General features: G+C 50.8%; 1 protein-coding gene across 1 annotated transcript in view; it reads left to right on the top strand.

The window, feature by feature from the left end:
- TTLL2 (tubulin tyrosine ligase like 2) overlaps positions 1-14,803 on the top strand; it is a 134,520-nt gene extending 119,717 nt beyond the window's left edge. Inside the window, exon 2 of the mRNA XM_069607844.1 lies at positions 12,794-14,803. Within this exon, the coding sequence (XP_069463945.1) occupies positions 12,815-14,641 (1,827 nt within the window). The 5' untranslated portion in view covers positions 12,794-12,814 and the 3' untranslated portion in view covers positions 14,642-14,803. The remainder of the gene's footprint in view (positions 1-12,793) is intronic.
- Positions 14,804-15,726: the final 923 nt, after the last annotated feature.

Raw genomic sequence — 15,726 nt, 5'->3', positions numbered from 1 at the left:
GGCTGCATCTTCAGTGGGGAGTCTGCTCCACCGCCAGTTGCCAGTCCCAGGTTGCGGTTTGCTGACAGTATGCCCCTTACTCGGAGCCGGAGGTCATCCCACCTTTTGCGGCACTGTCTGGCGGTGCGTGGGGTGGTACCTACGGCACTGACGCGTTGTGCCACGAGTTCCCATACTGCTTTTTTCCGGGCTATGGCTGGTCTCGTCATCTCTGATGAGAAGACGACGTCTGCCTTCTCCTGCAACGTTTCTGCCAGCATAGTTAGTTCTTCGCGACTGAAGCGGTCCTGCCGCTGCCTGTTGCAGGCTTTTTTAACAACTTTTGGCATGGTTAGGCGAGGAAATGGGTGGGTAATGGGATTCACAGGGTTTCAGGGTCGAATGTAGTGTGGTTGGGTAGGATGGCAATGGATTGTGTTTTTAAAGATGGCCGCTGTGCTCTTTCCCGTTCCGCCGCGATGACGCTACTTCCGGTTCCGCTTATTTGCGGTGACCGCTAATTACGGTGCCCGCTAATTACGGGGCCCGCTGATTACGGTCGGCGCAATGATGGGTGGCGGTAGGTCACCCAGCGCGGCATTCGATGCCGGTAAGGGCTGTTTACGCCATGGCGTAGTTTACATTACCGCCATGGCGTAATGCTCGTGCGCGATGGGTCGGAATATGGCGCTCTTTAGGCCATCGGTCCATGGCGTAAACGATGATTACGCCATGGCGGTAATGTAGCTTACTTACCGCCAGGGTCGTAATGAGGGCCAATGGCTTTGCTTCCATCCCCACTAATTGCTTTAATTGCTTCTGTACCTGCTCTGGTAACCCTTGGCTTAATATGTGGTAAAATAACTCCACTGTCTTATCCCATGATTCCTGCATCTCGAGACGCCAACGTTCTCTTATATCCTGAATATACTGTGGGTCTTTGTCCTCATGCATTTTGTGTGCCATAATCGTGCTTATATCCAATGTGTCTGGGTACTGTACTCTTAGAGCCTACCATACGGCTGCTCTGCAGTTATTGAATGGTGCGCCATCATGTGCTGTGTTCTGTGCTGTCACTCCGGGGTACCCTGACTGTTTCCATACATTGTCGGCTACCTTCCCAAGAATGGCTGATAGTAAAATCTTCATGTCACCTACTGCCAATGTCGTTCCTGACGTCAGTCTTTCTAACTCATATATCCACTTCCCCGCTCCTGCAGTCAATGAGGATAACTTACACCTCAAATTGTCCTTGTCCATTTGTTGCCATAGTATGTATTGTGGTCATTTTACACCCTTTACTAATAATGGAAACGGTGCAGGCTCTACTCCTGTCATACTTCACTACATCTTTTGTAACAGTGAATGCTCTCATCATACTGGCTCTTTTCTGTCCCGGTAAGGCTCTCAACCACTGTCCATATGGGTTAAATTAATCTACGCTATAAGATCTGCCTTTGGAACGCTCAAGGCATCCCTCAGGTACTAACTTGCCCTTTTCAGTGGCTTCCTCTCCACCCCACAGCGTTTCCCACTCAGGGATAGCTTCCCTGGATGGGCTGCATGGCCTCCTCCCTTTGTCTTCATCGCTTTCGCCTAGGTCGTCGTCTAACTCCATGGTTCCCATGCTGTCACCACTGTACTCGTCCTCTTTGTCTTCATAATTAAGCTTCCTTAGTATGCGTCTCCCCTATCATTACCCTGTTACTCTATCCAGTGAGTCGCTCTCTCCCCTCCATGGTGACCCGCTTGTCTTAGGGGCAGAGGCGCTATCCCTCCTGATATGATATGATATGGCATTTGTAACACGCCTATACACAAGTGTATCCTGCTCCGATACAGTACCCATATTCTTCTCCATATCCCCTCATCCACGTCGCCATTTAATCATTTTGGTTCTGTCATGCCCTCTACCTCCTGAAGGCCTCTCTCTACTTATCTCCCTTTCCCGCTCCTGTCGTCTGTCTCTTTCTTCTTCCTCTCTACGCTGATGCTCTTTAAAAAGCCTTTCTATTCCAATTTCCTCTTTTCCCTCCTCGCTTGCAACTGCCTCTCTTTTTTGTCCTCTGCCTTTCTTCTCGCCCTTTCCTTTACTTCCTTCTGCCTTTTCTTCTCGTTCCTCTTTCTTTTTCTCCTGCTCTCGCTGCCTGCCTTCTCACCCGTTCCTGTTCCTAATTCTCTTCCCTCTCTTCTTTTCACTTCCTCCATTATCCCTGCCGATTTTCTGTCCTGTTCTTCTTTCTCCTTGTGTTTGTGAGCTTCGTCCTCGACATCTCTCTGGACTACTGCAGCCCTTCTGTTCAATTTGAGTAGTATCTGTCCTCCTACCCACTCGTCTGGTGGGGCTGTCACTTTGTTATCCCCACTGTGTCCCGGTACCCCTTTGTCGCCCTTCGTCAATTTTGCTTGCAGGTCGCTGCGCTTCTTGCGTTCATCAACTATAATCCCTATTCTCTTATTCGCTCGCTTCGCGCCACTGAGTGTGTCTTCACTGCTATATGCAGGTGGTGCATAAATGGATTTGGTATACCCTGCTGCTGCATTAATTCCATCAAGGGATAAAATCCCTGGCCTTCTCTTCAGGGATCAGGGTTTTGAAGAGAGGAAAGAGGAGCCATGGGCGCCTCGCTCCCCACGTCATGCTGGCTTTGCATCCACTCCTTCTTAGGGTGGGTCCTCTTCACTGTCCTTTTTCCATAGCTCCAATATAGCTAATCATTGGCTCAATTTTTTCTCTTTATATGCAGCATGTAAATACGTGGTGCCATTTTGCCTTCCGTATCGCAAGCACATGTCCCGCTATATTTTATCTTGATACCGCGGAAGGGACTTGCACAAGTGCTTAAGGGGTGTATCCTCCATTGACTCTTCAATACCAATAGGATTGTGCTCCGGCCACCGCCCACTCTATTCTCCGCCTTCAAGGCCATGTCACAATCCTTTCATGTGCTCCTCAAGCCCAACCCAACATCGTCTCGTCATGTTAAAAACCACAGTTTTCTCCCAGGTTTTCTTTTGAGTTTTTTTCCACAGTTTTTTATTATTTTCTTTTCTCACCTACATGTCTGTTCCCCACCAAGGGCCTTCACCTTCATATCAACACACTGCATCCTATTAACAACCTTTTATGTGACGTCACAGGCCTAAGGCAAATAAAAATCCCAATACTTCGAGTGCACTCTCAAATCCCACAACACCCCAAGAAACAACAGACCAGCACAAATGACATACAACCATCTTCCTGCTTTTTAAATCACAGGGGATTCCAACTCTTTCCAACTTTGTGATTCTTCTTTTATACCGCCGCATAGGAATACATCTATAAAAGATTCAATAAGACACCACCTTTCAAGATCCAAGCAAGCCAGTGCCTGGCAAAGCGATTCCTCTTGTCATCCATAAACCAAGCTAACGCCTGGAAAACAGGAACTCATAAATAATTAATCCATAACCTAGCTAAACGCCTTGAAACAGGGATCCTTCACAAACACACAAAACAAATCACTAACAACAATTACCCTCCCCAATGTTTGTCATATGGCTGAGTCTATACTTACACTCTGCGGATCCACTGAAGCCCTCGGCCACTGTCTCTCCCCCAATTTGCCACTCTGCCGTCTGGTCTGCTTGGCGTCCTACGGGGAGTGGGCAGGAATTTCCCCAAGGTGGCTCCTAATTACGTCTCAATATCCACATGAGGTTTTCACACTGGTCCTCGCATGTCGCGACGCACCCCTTCGGACATGCAGTGAGAAAAAATTGTTTTAATTGCCAGAGGTTTTAGCGACCATTCTCTGCTGCCACCTGAATAACAGACACAGGGGAATCGCTATCCATCTCTGCAATTACATGAAAGAGGAACTGGGCTGAGGATATCCCCTGCACCAAAAAACAGAAGATCCAGCCATAGGACAAAGTTTTACTGTCTTTAATAAATATTCAATGACAGGGATTGAAGCATGAACAATTCAGTATTCTCCACACCATCTCTCATCAGTCTTTTTTTTTTTTAAACTTTTATTTTTGCTGGCAGTGGCAGTTGACATACACACACATCAGATCGAGAGTATGGTCTTTAAACATGACAAAGTACATTACACTGGGATGTTCACACACAGTAGCATACATTTGCAGATAAAGATCAGCTTAGTGCCATATTGGGGAGCACAATGTACAGAAATGGGGTCTAGGGCGTGCTATCAGCCAAAGAGGTAGCATCGAGAGCGTTGAGATAGCTGTTGAAGGCAGTCCAAATGTTTTTGGGCCGGGACCGGCCTGGGAGGGTAATAATGTAGTCCTCCTCGCAGTCTCGGGACCAGGTCACCAAGTTAAGCCATTTCTGGAAAGTGGGGGGTGCCGAGCGGTTCCAGTTTTGAAGAATACATTTTTTAGCAATTGCACAGCATACATTTAATAGCCTGGCCTCTCCTCTGGCGCCCTCAGCATCCCACTGACCAAACAACACCCCCATCGGGTCAGGCTCAAGCACCGCATCACAGAGTGCGGACATGGTCTTAAGAATCTCATCCCAGAATGGGGCCAGGTTGGGGCAATCCCAGAACATGTGGAGATGACCGGCATCTTCCGCCCCACAACGGGGGCAGAGTCGCTTGTCGGAGTGGGCGAATTTGGAGAGTCTGCGTGGCGTATAGTATAGCCTATTCAGCAGCTTGTACTGCATGGTGCGATGTCGAAAATTAAGGGAGACCCTACTGGTGTGGGAGCACATTTTACCCCACAGCTGCTCTGAAATAACAACCCCCAGTTCAGAGGCCCAGTCCTCCCTCGCCCTGGGGGGTGGTGTTGCTGAAGCAGTGAGCAGGAGTTTGTACAATGATGAGACCACTCCCCGCGCCCCCCCGGAGTTGGCAATGTAGGAGATGGCAGGGTGGTCTGGGGGTTCGCTGGGGAAAGTGGGCCAGGCCGCCCGGAACGCCGCGCGGAGACGGTAATACTGAAGTAGCTCGAGTGGCGAGCCCGAGTGGGCTGGTTTCCACGTCTGTGGCGTTATGAATACCCCATCCGGGTAAAAGTCTGTAAGGGCCAGATAGCCCAGGTCCCGCCAGTGCCGTGCCAGGGCTGAGTCATTCGTGGGCTCCAAACTGGGGACCCGCCATGCGGGGAGCCATTTGTAGTAAGGGTGAGTCTCGGGGGCAGCAGCGAATATCTGCCTCCAGGCAAACAAGGTGGTCTGGACGGGGTCTACGGGAGAGTCCGGTTCATATTTCGGGTGTAGAAGTAAGGACATAATGTTAGCACCGGAGGCGGCAATGATTTCAAGCCTGACATGCGGGCGGGGAGGAGGACCAGGATACCAGTATGTGGCAAATTGTGCCTGCGCCGCAGTCCAATAGCTCATCAAGTCAGGGGCCGTGAACCCGCCCCTATCATAGGGAAGGGACATAGCACCCCACTTTTTCCGCACCGCGCCGGAATGCCACAAGAATTGGGCACACAGCTTGTGCAGATCAGTGAAGAAACTATTTCCAGGCCAGATGGGAACATTTGTAAACGTGTACAGGAACTTAGGGAGCAGTATCATCTTGACCAGCGACAGCCGCCCGGCTAATGATAAGGGAAGAGAGCGCCAGCGCTCTAGTTTGGTTTCGGCCAGTGCAGCCAATGTCACATAGTTGTCAGCCAGAAGGGTCTCCCTGGCCAGGGACACATGAACCCCCAGATATTTGATCCCATTGGGAGACCACCTGAGCGGGTATTCAGTGGCCGGGTGGAGTGTGGAGTGTGTGAGGGGGAAAAGTTCGGACTTTGTGTAATTTATAGTGAAGCCTGAAAAAGTCCCGATGCGGGTGATGTCCCGGAGGAGAGGGTCGAGGTAGAGATCTGGGTCCCTGACGAACAGAAGGACATCGTCCGCGTATAGGGAGACCACCTCAGAGGTGCCCCGGAGAGGTATTCCCCCGCGCACGTGTCGTTCCCTGATAAAGTCCGCCATAGGCTCGATGGCAAGGGCGAACAGAATTGGGGAGAATGGGCATCCCTGGCGGGTACCCCGGAAGAGTGGAAACAGTGTAGAAGTTTGAGAGTTGACGCGGACCCTGGCAACCGGGGAGGTGTATAATAATCTGATGTAGGAGATCATTCCAGGACCGACGCCCATGGTTTCCAGAACCAGCCACATGTATCTCCAGGAAACCATGTCAAAAGCCTTCTGGGCATCCAATGTCACCGCAACCGCACTCACGCTCTGGTCTATGCGGGCCATTACGTTGAACAGCCGTCTAATATTGTGTGATGTGGATCTGCCAGGGACAAAACCGGACTGGTCCTCATGAACCATATGAGGCATGACCGGGAGAAAGCGATTGGCAATCACCTTGGCGAAGATCTTCGTATCTAGGTTCATGAGTGAGAGGGGGCGATACGAACCACATTCATCGGGCGGCTTGCCAGGCTTAAGGAGAACCGTGATAACAGCTTCACGTAGGGATGGGGGAAGAGAGCCCAGGCGCAGGGATTCATTCCAGACCTCAAGCAATTCGGGGCCCAATATGGCCACGTGCTCCTGAAAGAATTCGGCCGTAAGCCCGTCGGGGCCCGGTGCTTTACCCTTCGGAAGGCTGGAAATGGCCTCCACTATTTCGTCCAGGGTGAAAGGGGAATCTAGCTGTTCCCTTGTAGCATGGGAGACGACAGTGGTGGGGATCTGGGCAAGGAGCTCGCGCATCAGCGATTCGCTATGTTCGGGTGGCTGCGAGTACAGTTCGGAGTAAAAGTCTGTGAAGGTCTCTAAAATATGTTGGTCCAACCACTGGGTCGACCCATTGCTACCTTTGACGCAGGTGATTTGGGCTGGCCCCCACTCCCCCCTGGCCAGGGCGGCCAGAGTTTTACCAGGTCTGTCCCCCTCACCGTATTTCCGCGCCGCCTGAGGTCGGCTAAAGTACTGCACCTCCCTGCCGGCCTGCTCGTTGAACAGCTTCAGTTCCTCACTTATCTGGGAGAGGATGACAGGGTCAACAGAGGTGGGGTGGGCCCGCTCAAGATCTCGCAATTTGGCTTCAGATCGCGACAGGGAGGCCCTAATGGACTTGAGAACCCCGGACTCCCTAGAGATGGCTGCCCCCCGAATGAAAACCTTGAAGGCGTCCCAGCGGACCCCCCGGGTGGTGTCCTGTGGCGAGTTGAATTCAAAGTAGGACCGAATATCCGACAGAATGTCTGCCTTGAAAACGATGTCTTGCAGGGCGGCCGATTTAAAGCGCCAAGTATTCATGGTGGGGGCTTGGAAGCCCATGTTAATGATCAGTACGACCGGTGAATGATCAGACAGGGTTCGTGCAAGTATACGAATATCTGAAACCCCACCAATGAGTTGGGCCGACAGTAGGATCAGATCAATTCTAGAAGAGCTGTCATGTACCGATGAATAATACGTGTATTCCCGCGTTAACGGATGGAGAGCTCTCCAACTGTCCAGGATATCCAGTGACTTGCAGTGTGTCAAGAGCCTGCGCGCTGCGCTCGCTAAGGGTCTGGGGGCAGAGCCAGTCCTGTCCACGGCAGGGTCTAAGATAAAATTCATGTCCCCACCCCAGATGATCTGTACACCCACGTATCTCAGGAGTATGGACACCACCTGATCAATAAACTCAGGGGAGTCTACATTGGGGCCATAAGTGTTAACGAGTAGGTAATCTCTGTCAGCGATGGCGCAATGGAGGATGACGTACCTCCCCCCCGGGTCAATATAGCTTCTGTGGAGAGAGAATTTAAGGGACTTATGAATTAGTGTCAGCACTCCACGGGCCCTTGTTGAGTAGGTCGTGAAGTACCTGAGGGGACCCCATGTGGGCGCAATGCTTCTGGCCAACGGGCCAGTGGAGTGTGTTTCCTGCAGGAGTAACACCTTGCAGTGGTGCCTATTAGCGTAAGCCATGATCCTGCGACCCTTGGTGTAATTGCTGAGGCCCCGGACATTCCATGTCATTATCGTCACAGCCATACTAGTATCCCAATCAATAACATCCCATTGCGGAGAAACCAGAGATAGTGATCCAACGTCAGAGGACGCCAGATCCCACCCCCCCCAGCACCGGCCCCCAGTGCAATGGTCACCGGATCTCCCAGTGACAGAGTGCCCATGACCGAAGCGGACAGATATATCTCATTAAGCTTAGTGAACATCCCACCACAGATGCTGAAATGCAGAAACAGAATGATGTACAATTAGAGCATTGCGATCCGGTGCGCAACCTGCTGTCAGTCCGCCACTGCCATTTTCGAAAGCATGTCCCCAATCCCCATCCCACCCGCGTCCCACCCTCACTGCCCACCCCCAACTTGCAGTGTGAAACCCCCACCCCTCCCCGCAGGTATCTCCAGCTAACCCGACACTCCCCAGAGCATGGAGGTCGGGGGGCGACATCCAACAGGGATGACACCCTACCCATGCCCAACAGGGGCACCAAAGCAGCGGGAACCAAAAAAACAAGAGCATTGCAAATGCAGCGAGGTGTGCTGTGGCCGTGTGGGCGGCTTTAAGGACAAATATGCATGACAGCAACGCCGTCTGTGACAGGTTCTGCAGTATCCGGATCAGAAGACAGGCCATCATAGCCAGCCGAGCACTTCGCCCGGCTAGGCACACAGGGGGCCTGAGACCATAGGACTGTTGTGAATTGTTACAATGACCACGTTCCAATTGACGAGTACCACGGACAAGATAGAGCAGGCCAGTTAGTGTGTGGCATCGACTCAGACATCCTCAGCCTGAGCTCCCGCCGGGCTGGGAAGCGGTAGGTGCGCCTCGATGAATTTCACCGCCTCCTCTGGTACAGTGAAAAAGTACAATTTCCCATTGTGTGTGATTTTGAGACGGGCTGGAAACAGGATAGCATAGGGGACATTCCGTTCTCTGAGTAGTTTCTTGACTCCAATAAAGTGACGCCTCTCTTGCTGGACCGCTACAGAGAAGTCCGGGAAGATTCTCACTGTGTGAGACTCAAATCGCAGGTCTCCCTTCTCTCGGGCCAGGCGGAGGATAAGATCTCTGTCTCTGTAATTGAGAATCCTGGCTATGATGGGTCTGGGAATGTCCCCTGGCTTGGGTCTGGGTGACAGAGCCCGATGAGCGCGCTCGACGGTGAAGTATGGGGACATGGCGGGGTCACCCAGGAGGGACCTCAACAATGATTCGACCGCGTCTTCCATGCGACCCTTTAAAGCGTTTTCTGGCACTCCGATAATACGCAGATTGTTCCTGCGGGAGCGCGACTCGAGATCCTCACACTTTGCTTTCACATTCCGCATATCTTGGGACAGTGATGCCACAGTATCTTGTAGCGCATGTATAGCATCTTCATTAGTTGATATACGGTTTTCGGCGTCCGTGATCCTGGTCCCCGCCTGATCCACCCGTGTCTTTAAAGAGGCAACATTGGCATTGATATCATCAAGCTTCTCGTGAAAGGAAGCAAAGTTTTTGGCCATAGCTTCCATGATCGTGGTCAGGTCAGGGGCCGCAGGAGAGGGGCAAACGTTGTTCTCCAGCTCCTCAGTAATAGGTAAGGCCCGGTCAGCCTCCTCCCTCTGGACAGCCCTTGCGAATCTATCCATGGCACCCCACTTGGAGGATCCCTTGGTCTTGCTAGGCATCGTGGGTTGATGCGCGAGGGTGGAGTAAGCGGTGGTCCCAATGTCAGAGAGAGGAGTGCGGGGGAAATACCAGGGGGGAGAACCCCAGCTGTGGGGGCCTCTCGGGTGAAGGAGAACAGGGCCCAGCGGGGCTGACCGGGGTGTGCTGGTGTTGGGCAGTACCCAGGGCCCACAGTGTGGAGAGGACCGGCCGCAAAGGCAGGCGACCCGGGAAGCGAATCTGGGGGGGGGGGCGCCACCAGGCCAGTCTCAAGCGGGTTGTGCCAGCGGGCCCCCCAGTGGGCCGCAGTCCGCCCGGGGGGGCCGGGCGAGGATGTAGGGATCACTGGCAGCCGCTCCTTACCTTCCGGGGGCGCACCCCCCCGATCTCCCAACAAGGGACCACAGCCAAGGCACTCACACGGCCGGCGGAGGGCCGGGACGCATCCGCGTCGTCACCAGCCACGGCCGCTCATGGGGGTGTCAGGCCCAGGCCCAGGACGCCCGGGGGCCGCCGCGTCTCCGATCGGGCCGCAGTCCGCCCGATCGAGCGCCCAGGAGAGGTGCAGGGCCCTGAGAAGGGGGAAGGCCTCGGGCCAACGTCGCGCCCACTACGTGGGAGAGAGCCAGTCTCGTGCGGGGACCTGGTGGCCTCGGTGTGCTGACGAGTCCCCCAGCGGGCCGCAGTCCGCCCGGGGGGGGCGGGCGGGGATGTAGGGCCAACCGGTAGCCGCCCCTCACCCTCCGGGGGCGCACCCCAGCAAGGGACCACAGCCGAAGTCCTCTCACGGCCTGCGGAGGGCCGGGACGCGTCCGCGTCGCTGCCAGGCACGGGCCCCCAGTCAGGCCGCTCCCGGGGGGTGTCAGACCCAGGACATCTGGAGGCCGCCGCGATTCGGATCGGGCCGCAGTCCGCCCGATCGAGCGCACAGGAGAGGTGCCAGGCCCCGAGAAGGGGGGGGGGGCCTCGGGCCGGCGCCGCGCACACCGCGGAGGAGAGAGCCGGAGTCAGGCCGCCCCGTCCAGGACCCCGAATTAGGTCGCCCGGGGTCGTAGAGGAGCCGGAATTTCGCTCGGCAGAGGCGCTGAGGTGTGGGGCAAAGGTGATGCCGAGATGAGCATGTAACGCACAGTGTGGCCGCAGATATACACGGATATCGCCCAGTCCCACACGGAGCTCAGGAGCTAGGCAGCCATCTTGGGCTGCTCCACAGCGCCACCCCCCATCTCTCATCAGTCTTGAACCAGCCATCCAGTTTTGTTAATGCATGATGTCACAAAATGAAGTTACATCCCAGAAAACCTAACAGGACTTGGGATTGGTTAGTAAGGTAAACCATATACACATTATATAAGGAGTTAGAGTGGCAATTGGGTAAAATGTATCTGGTGGCTCCTCCTGCGACCACCTCTGAATGTTGCAAGTACAAATATTACAGGTTAGTGTGTGGTGATTGGAGATGCATTACAGTATGAGCTTAGCTTGAAAGGTGGATAGGGATTGGGCAAAGAGAGTCTTCTCAGCCTTGGAGATTTGGAAAGTTACCAGGCCAAGTGCAACCACCCAAGGTGATGAGAACGTCCCTGAAGGTGCTGCATATTCTCAACATGTTACCATCTCGGATCTCCTAGGTCTTGAAACAGAACATTCGGCTTGGAACCTGATATTGCTTTGTATCATCTTGCATTCAGTTCGATGGAAACAGCCACCTCAGTCTGTCTGGAAGGAATATGCTCTGTCTTTCAGGTTCAAATCATGTGTGTAGGGACCACAGAATAGATTTATCCTGCATGCAATTATGAGGATTTTCAGCTAGTATTGCATTCAGGTGTCTCGCTGACATGTAACTTTCCTTCCCTTGGTGTCCTGGACAAGGCTGTGCACAAACCTGCACTGGAACCTGGTCTGCATGTTTCAGCAAAATCAGCCTGTCAGTTTGTCTCTGTATTGTTGAGTCCATTCTGTTCCTTCCATCCATCCCAATGTACTTGCATTCCATGGCCGCACTTGCTAGTTGCGTTTAAGCATCAGCAAGCAGCTCGTATGTATGTGTGTGCGGCTTGCGGTTTCTGCTCAGCGAAAGTGGATGTCCGTCATCTAACTAAGTGAGTCGTAAGCATGTTCTTTGTGTCTATCAGCAATCAACCTAAAGTGTCTGCGTAACTTCATGCAGGGATGCTTATGTGCTTCTTGTCTAACGCATCTATATCAAAGTGTCAGTCGTGACGTCATCAGCTTCTTCGCAGTTACAGCCAGTCGACCTTTTCCATTGATTGCAGTTGTATTTCTTCAGCACTGTCATCTGGATAGGGTCTGAATGGTTGTCTGAGTGAGTAGCGTTTCTCGCATCTGTGATACATCGGAGATGGGGAGGAGGGGCACAGGAATGATGTACACTTTTAGTCTCTCTGCCGTTGGGATGAGAATGGGATATGCACAACGAGGGCCACGTTTGGGTCTCCCTCTTCAATTCCATGGCATGTTCAAGTGCCAGTTTCTGATACTATAGTTTTCGGTGTGAACCATCTAATATTCTGGGTACGTGGCGGAGGGGGGGGGTTATGCATACTACCTTATGGAAAGGAATGTCTATATTGGCTGAGGGAAGGAGTGCCTCTGCCTCTGTTTGAGATCATGACTAAACTGCATGCCGGGAGACGCAATCATTGTCATCAGTGGCAATCATCAGGGTCATTTATACCTAACCTATTGGGGTATTTCCCATACCGCCTGACAGGGGATGGGGGGCATTCTTGTACGGTCTGGTAGAAAGGCCATTCACATTCATGGACTGCCTAATAGTAGCCAGAGACGGTTTGGCTTGCCTATAGTGCCTGATGAGGGTCATTCACAACAATCTAATGCGTGCCGTAGAACCCAAATGCCAAGGCAGAAATTGTTGGCTTAATCAATGCAGTTGATGGGTGTGCAAGTATCTTGAGACGTGCCATGATTGTATGGAGATTCTTCTCTGGCCCAAGGTGCAACATATTTTCTACTGCAGGTAGAAAAGATAATGGTGAATATACATATTTAGAAAGGCCCAACGAACGAACCTGGAGTTAACTTTCTTGCACTTTGTGATCTCTGCAATTGATAAAAATACATTTGCCAAATTTAAGGTCATCACTAACAGATTTGAGCATTGGTGGGTTCAATGTTTTTTGATTAAGAACATGTGCACAACTAACCTCACAACTCCCTTTTGTTCCTTTTCAGAACATTCTAAAGACCTGCATCATGGCAAAGGACTCTGAAGACAAGCTGCTGGATCCCCTGGTTTTTCGTCTCCATAGCAGTGCCCCTGATGTGGTCCGCCAGGTTTTGCTGGAACTCGGATGGAAGGAGTATGATGATGAACAGCATAGCAAGCCCCAATGGAACTTGCAATGGCGGGGGTCTGCTTTCTGTGCCACTGAACATGAAAACATTAGACCTTGGCAGCGCCTCAACCACCATCCCAAAACAGTCAGGATGATGAGAAAGGACAGCTTGGCAAGGCATTTGAAGCGCATGCAAGGAGTATATGGCGCAACGCAGTATGAGTTCAGCCCTGTGGCCTTTATTTTGCCAAATGACTACACAAAGTTTGTTGCAGAATATTCAAAGGAAAGAGAGTCACACCAAAGGAAAACCAGTTATTGGATTTGTAAGCCTGCTGACCTGTCACGAGGGAGGGGGATATTTATTTTCGAGGACATTAAAGACTTGACGTATGACTGCACTGTCATAGTGCAGAAGTACATTGCCAACCCTTTGCTCATATCGGGATACAAATTTGACCTCAGGATTTACGTGTGTGTCACAAGTTTTAGCCCCCTCACAGTTTACGTGTACCAAGAAGGCCTGGTGAGGTTTGCCACAGAAAAATTTGATCTCAGCTCCCTGGACAATATTTATTCCCATCTGACCAACACCAGCATCAATAAATTTGGTGCGTCCTATAGCAAGGATAAAGGGAGAGTTGGCTGTGGTTGCAAATGGACTCTTGGTCAGTTTCGCTCATACCTGCACAGTCTCGAGATGGACGATGCGCTGTTATGGCAAAGAATCCATAACATTGTGACCCTGACCCTCCTTGCTATTGCTCCGTCTGTCCCACAGTGTCACAATTGTTTTGAACTCTTTGGGTTTGACATTCTCATAGATGAAAGTTTCAAGCCATGGCTCTTGGAAGTGAACTTCAGCCCAGCACTGTCTTTGGACTGCTCCAGTGACGTAACTGTGAAAAAAAGTCTTATCCAAGACCTTGTTGAGCTTCTGAATTATAAAGCATCTGACAGCTCAATGAAGATTGACAGTGGCAAGACAGCCCAATCTGGAATGAAATCTTTCAGTGGCCTTTCTCAAGGGACCAATAAACAACTCCTCGGTTACAGACCTGAAGAAAAATCAGCAAACCCTTTGCAATCCGAGCACTTTGATGCTACCAAGAGCACATCATGGATAACCTGCAATGGATCATTCTCAGCCAAGCAGGTTTGCCAAAAGCTTCCTTGCACAGATCCCCCCAGACCAAGCAAAGAGGAAAACTTTGAAAACTCTTGTCATCCTGGAAAGGGTACCCATGAGACTTGTAATATACTTCCTTGTGACAAGTGTTTTGACCACACACTTTGCAAAGAAGATGCTCCCCAACGGCTCAATGGCGTATCACTTAACAGAGAGGTCATGATAAATGGTAGCATTACTGGAAACCATCCAAAGAAGACACTAACTTCACGACTGCGAGAGAGGATGAACATGCCACAGCTGACGCCACCCTCGGCAAGGACTAGGCAGTGTTCAAACATATCGTTCCCCTCTGCCCGTCGGCCCAAGTCAATTGTGGCACCTAACCGCATAGTAACCGTTCCCATGTATTATGTATCAGATATAGACCAGAGGCCTCTGCCTCAAGTAGGCGATTTTGTCCTTGTGTTTCCTTTCAACGAAGCTACGTACGAAGCCTCCAAAAACAAGACTAATATGAAACTGATCATTCAAGAAATAAACAGGCAGATTAGTCGATTGTTGTCACCACAACAGGAGGTGAAGAGAAGAAAAGATGAATTGACGTTTCGATAGATTTAGCTGCATGCTATGCACACATGCTAATAGTTGTGACTACTCCACAAAAAATAATGCAAGGTTCTTCCTTGAAATGGAGGTCAGATGCTCGGGTGATGCACTGTGGCATGAATACCACCATAATAATAATAATAACAACTATTAAATATTATGCCACTATGTGGCATAATGTCATGATGTAAACTGAAATGAGTGATACAGTCAATTAGCATCCTTCCATAGCACTAATAAAGGAAGCATGTTCAACAATAACACAACGTAATCCTTAAAAAGTACAGCGTACACAATTCACCCGGGGTCACCAGGAAGTGATTAGATAAGCTAAAATTCTGGCAGCCATAAAAGTACTCATATGTCCAGTCTGCCACTATCTCTTCCCAACATCTGTAAGTACGTAAAAATGATACTTAATGGTAGTGGGATAATTGACGAAACCCGCCCCACACATAACCAATTCTGATTCTTGCTCTCTCGCTCTCTTGTAATTATACATATTCTTGACAAAGTTTATCTATATTATTTATCATATGTGGATCTTTGTAGGAGTTTGAATGACCTCTGCATTTATAATGACTGGTGCACGGAGGATATCAGGTTGATGAGAAGGGATTCAATGAATCACTATAGAAAGGAGATAGCGTACACTTTGGCACTTAGGGCTTTGATTTTGGTTGAAATAGCAATACACACCCTCATCACGGCGCAAAAATGCCACAAAACCCGGTGACTTAGCCAGACCTAGGAGATTTTTTGCTAGCATTCCAGCTCAACTAAGTTGAACAGTGTGAGCCATCTGAAACAATACAAAGTTTGTCTGGTACAAGTGTGCAAGTATTCAAAAGAGTGATAACCATAGGATAGTACAGCAGTATAGTACAGCAAAAGTGTAGTGAAATGAGTTCCAGGTGTGTGACATCAGTCCACACTGAAGACTACAACCCAAATTGATGCAGACGAGCCACAGCTGATCGCTCCTGCACCTGACAATGTTCCTTCTAAGCAGCTATATATGGACTGTAGAATCTGCACCTGAGAGACACTGTATCCATTCCCAGATGCCCTTGCCACAAAGTGTACTCATT

The sequence above is a fragment of the Ambystoma mexicanum genome, chromosome 4q (genome assembly GCF_040938575.1).
Source record: "Ambystoma mexicanum isolate Mex_15411 chromosome 4q, UKY_AmexF1_1, whole genome shotgun sequence".
NCBI classification, from domain to species: Eukaryota; Metazoa; Chordata; class Amphibia; order Caudata; family Ambystomatidae; genus Ambystoma; species Ambystoma mexicanum.
The sequence above is the reverse complement of the archived record's forward strand: the minus strand, read 5'-3'. Positions and strand labels throughout refer to the sequence as shown.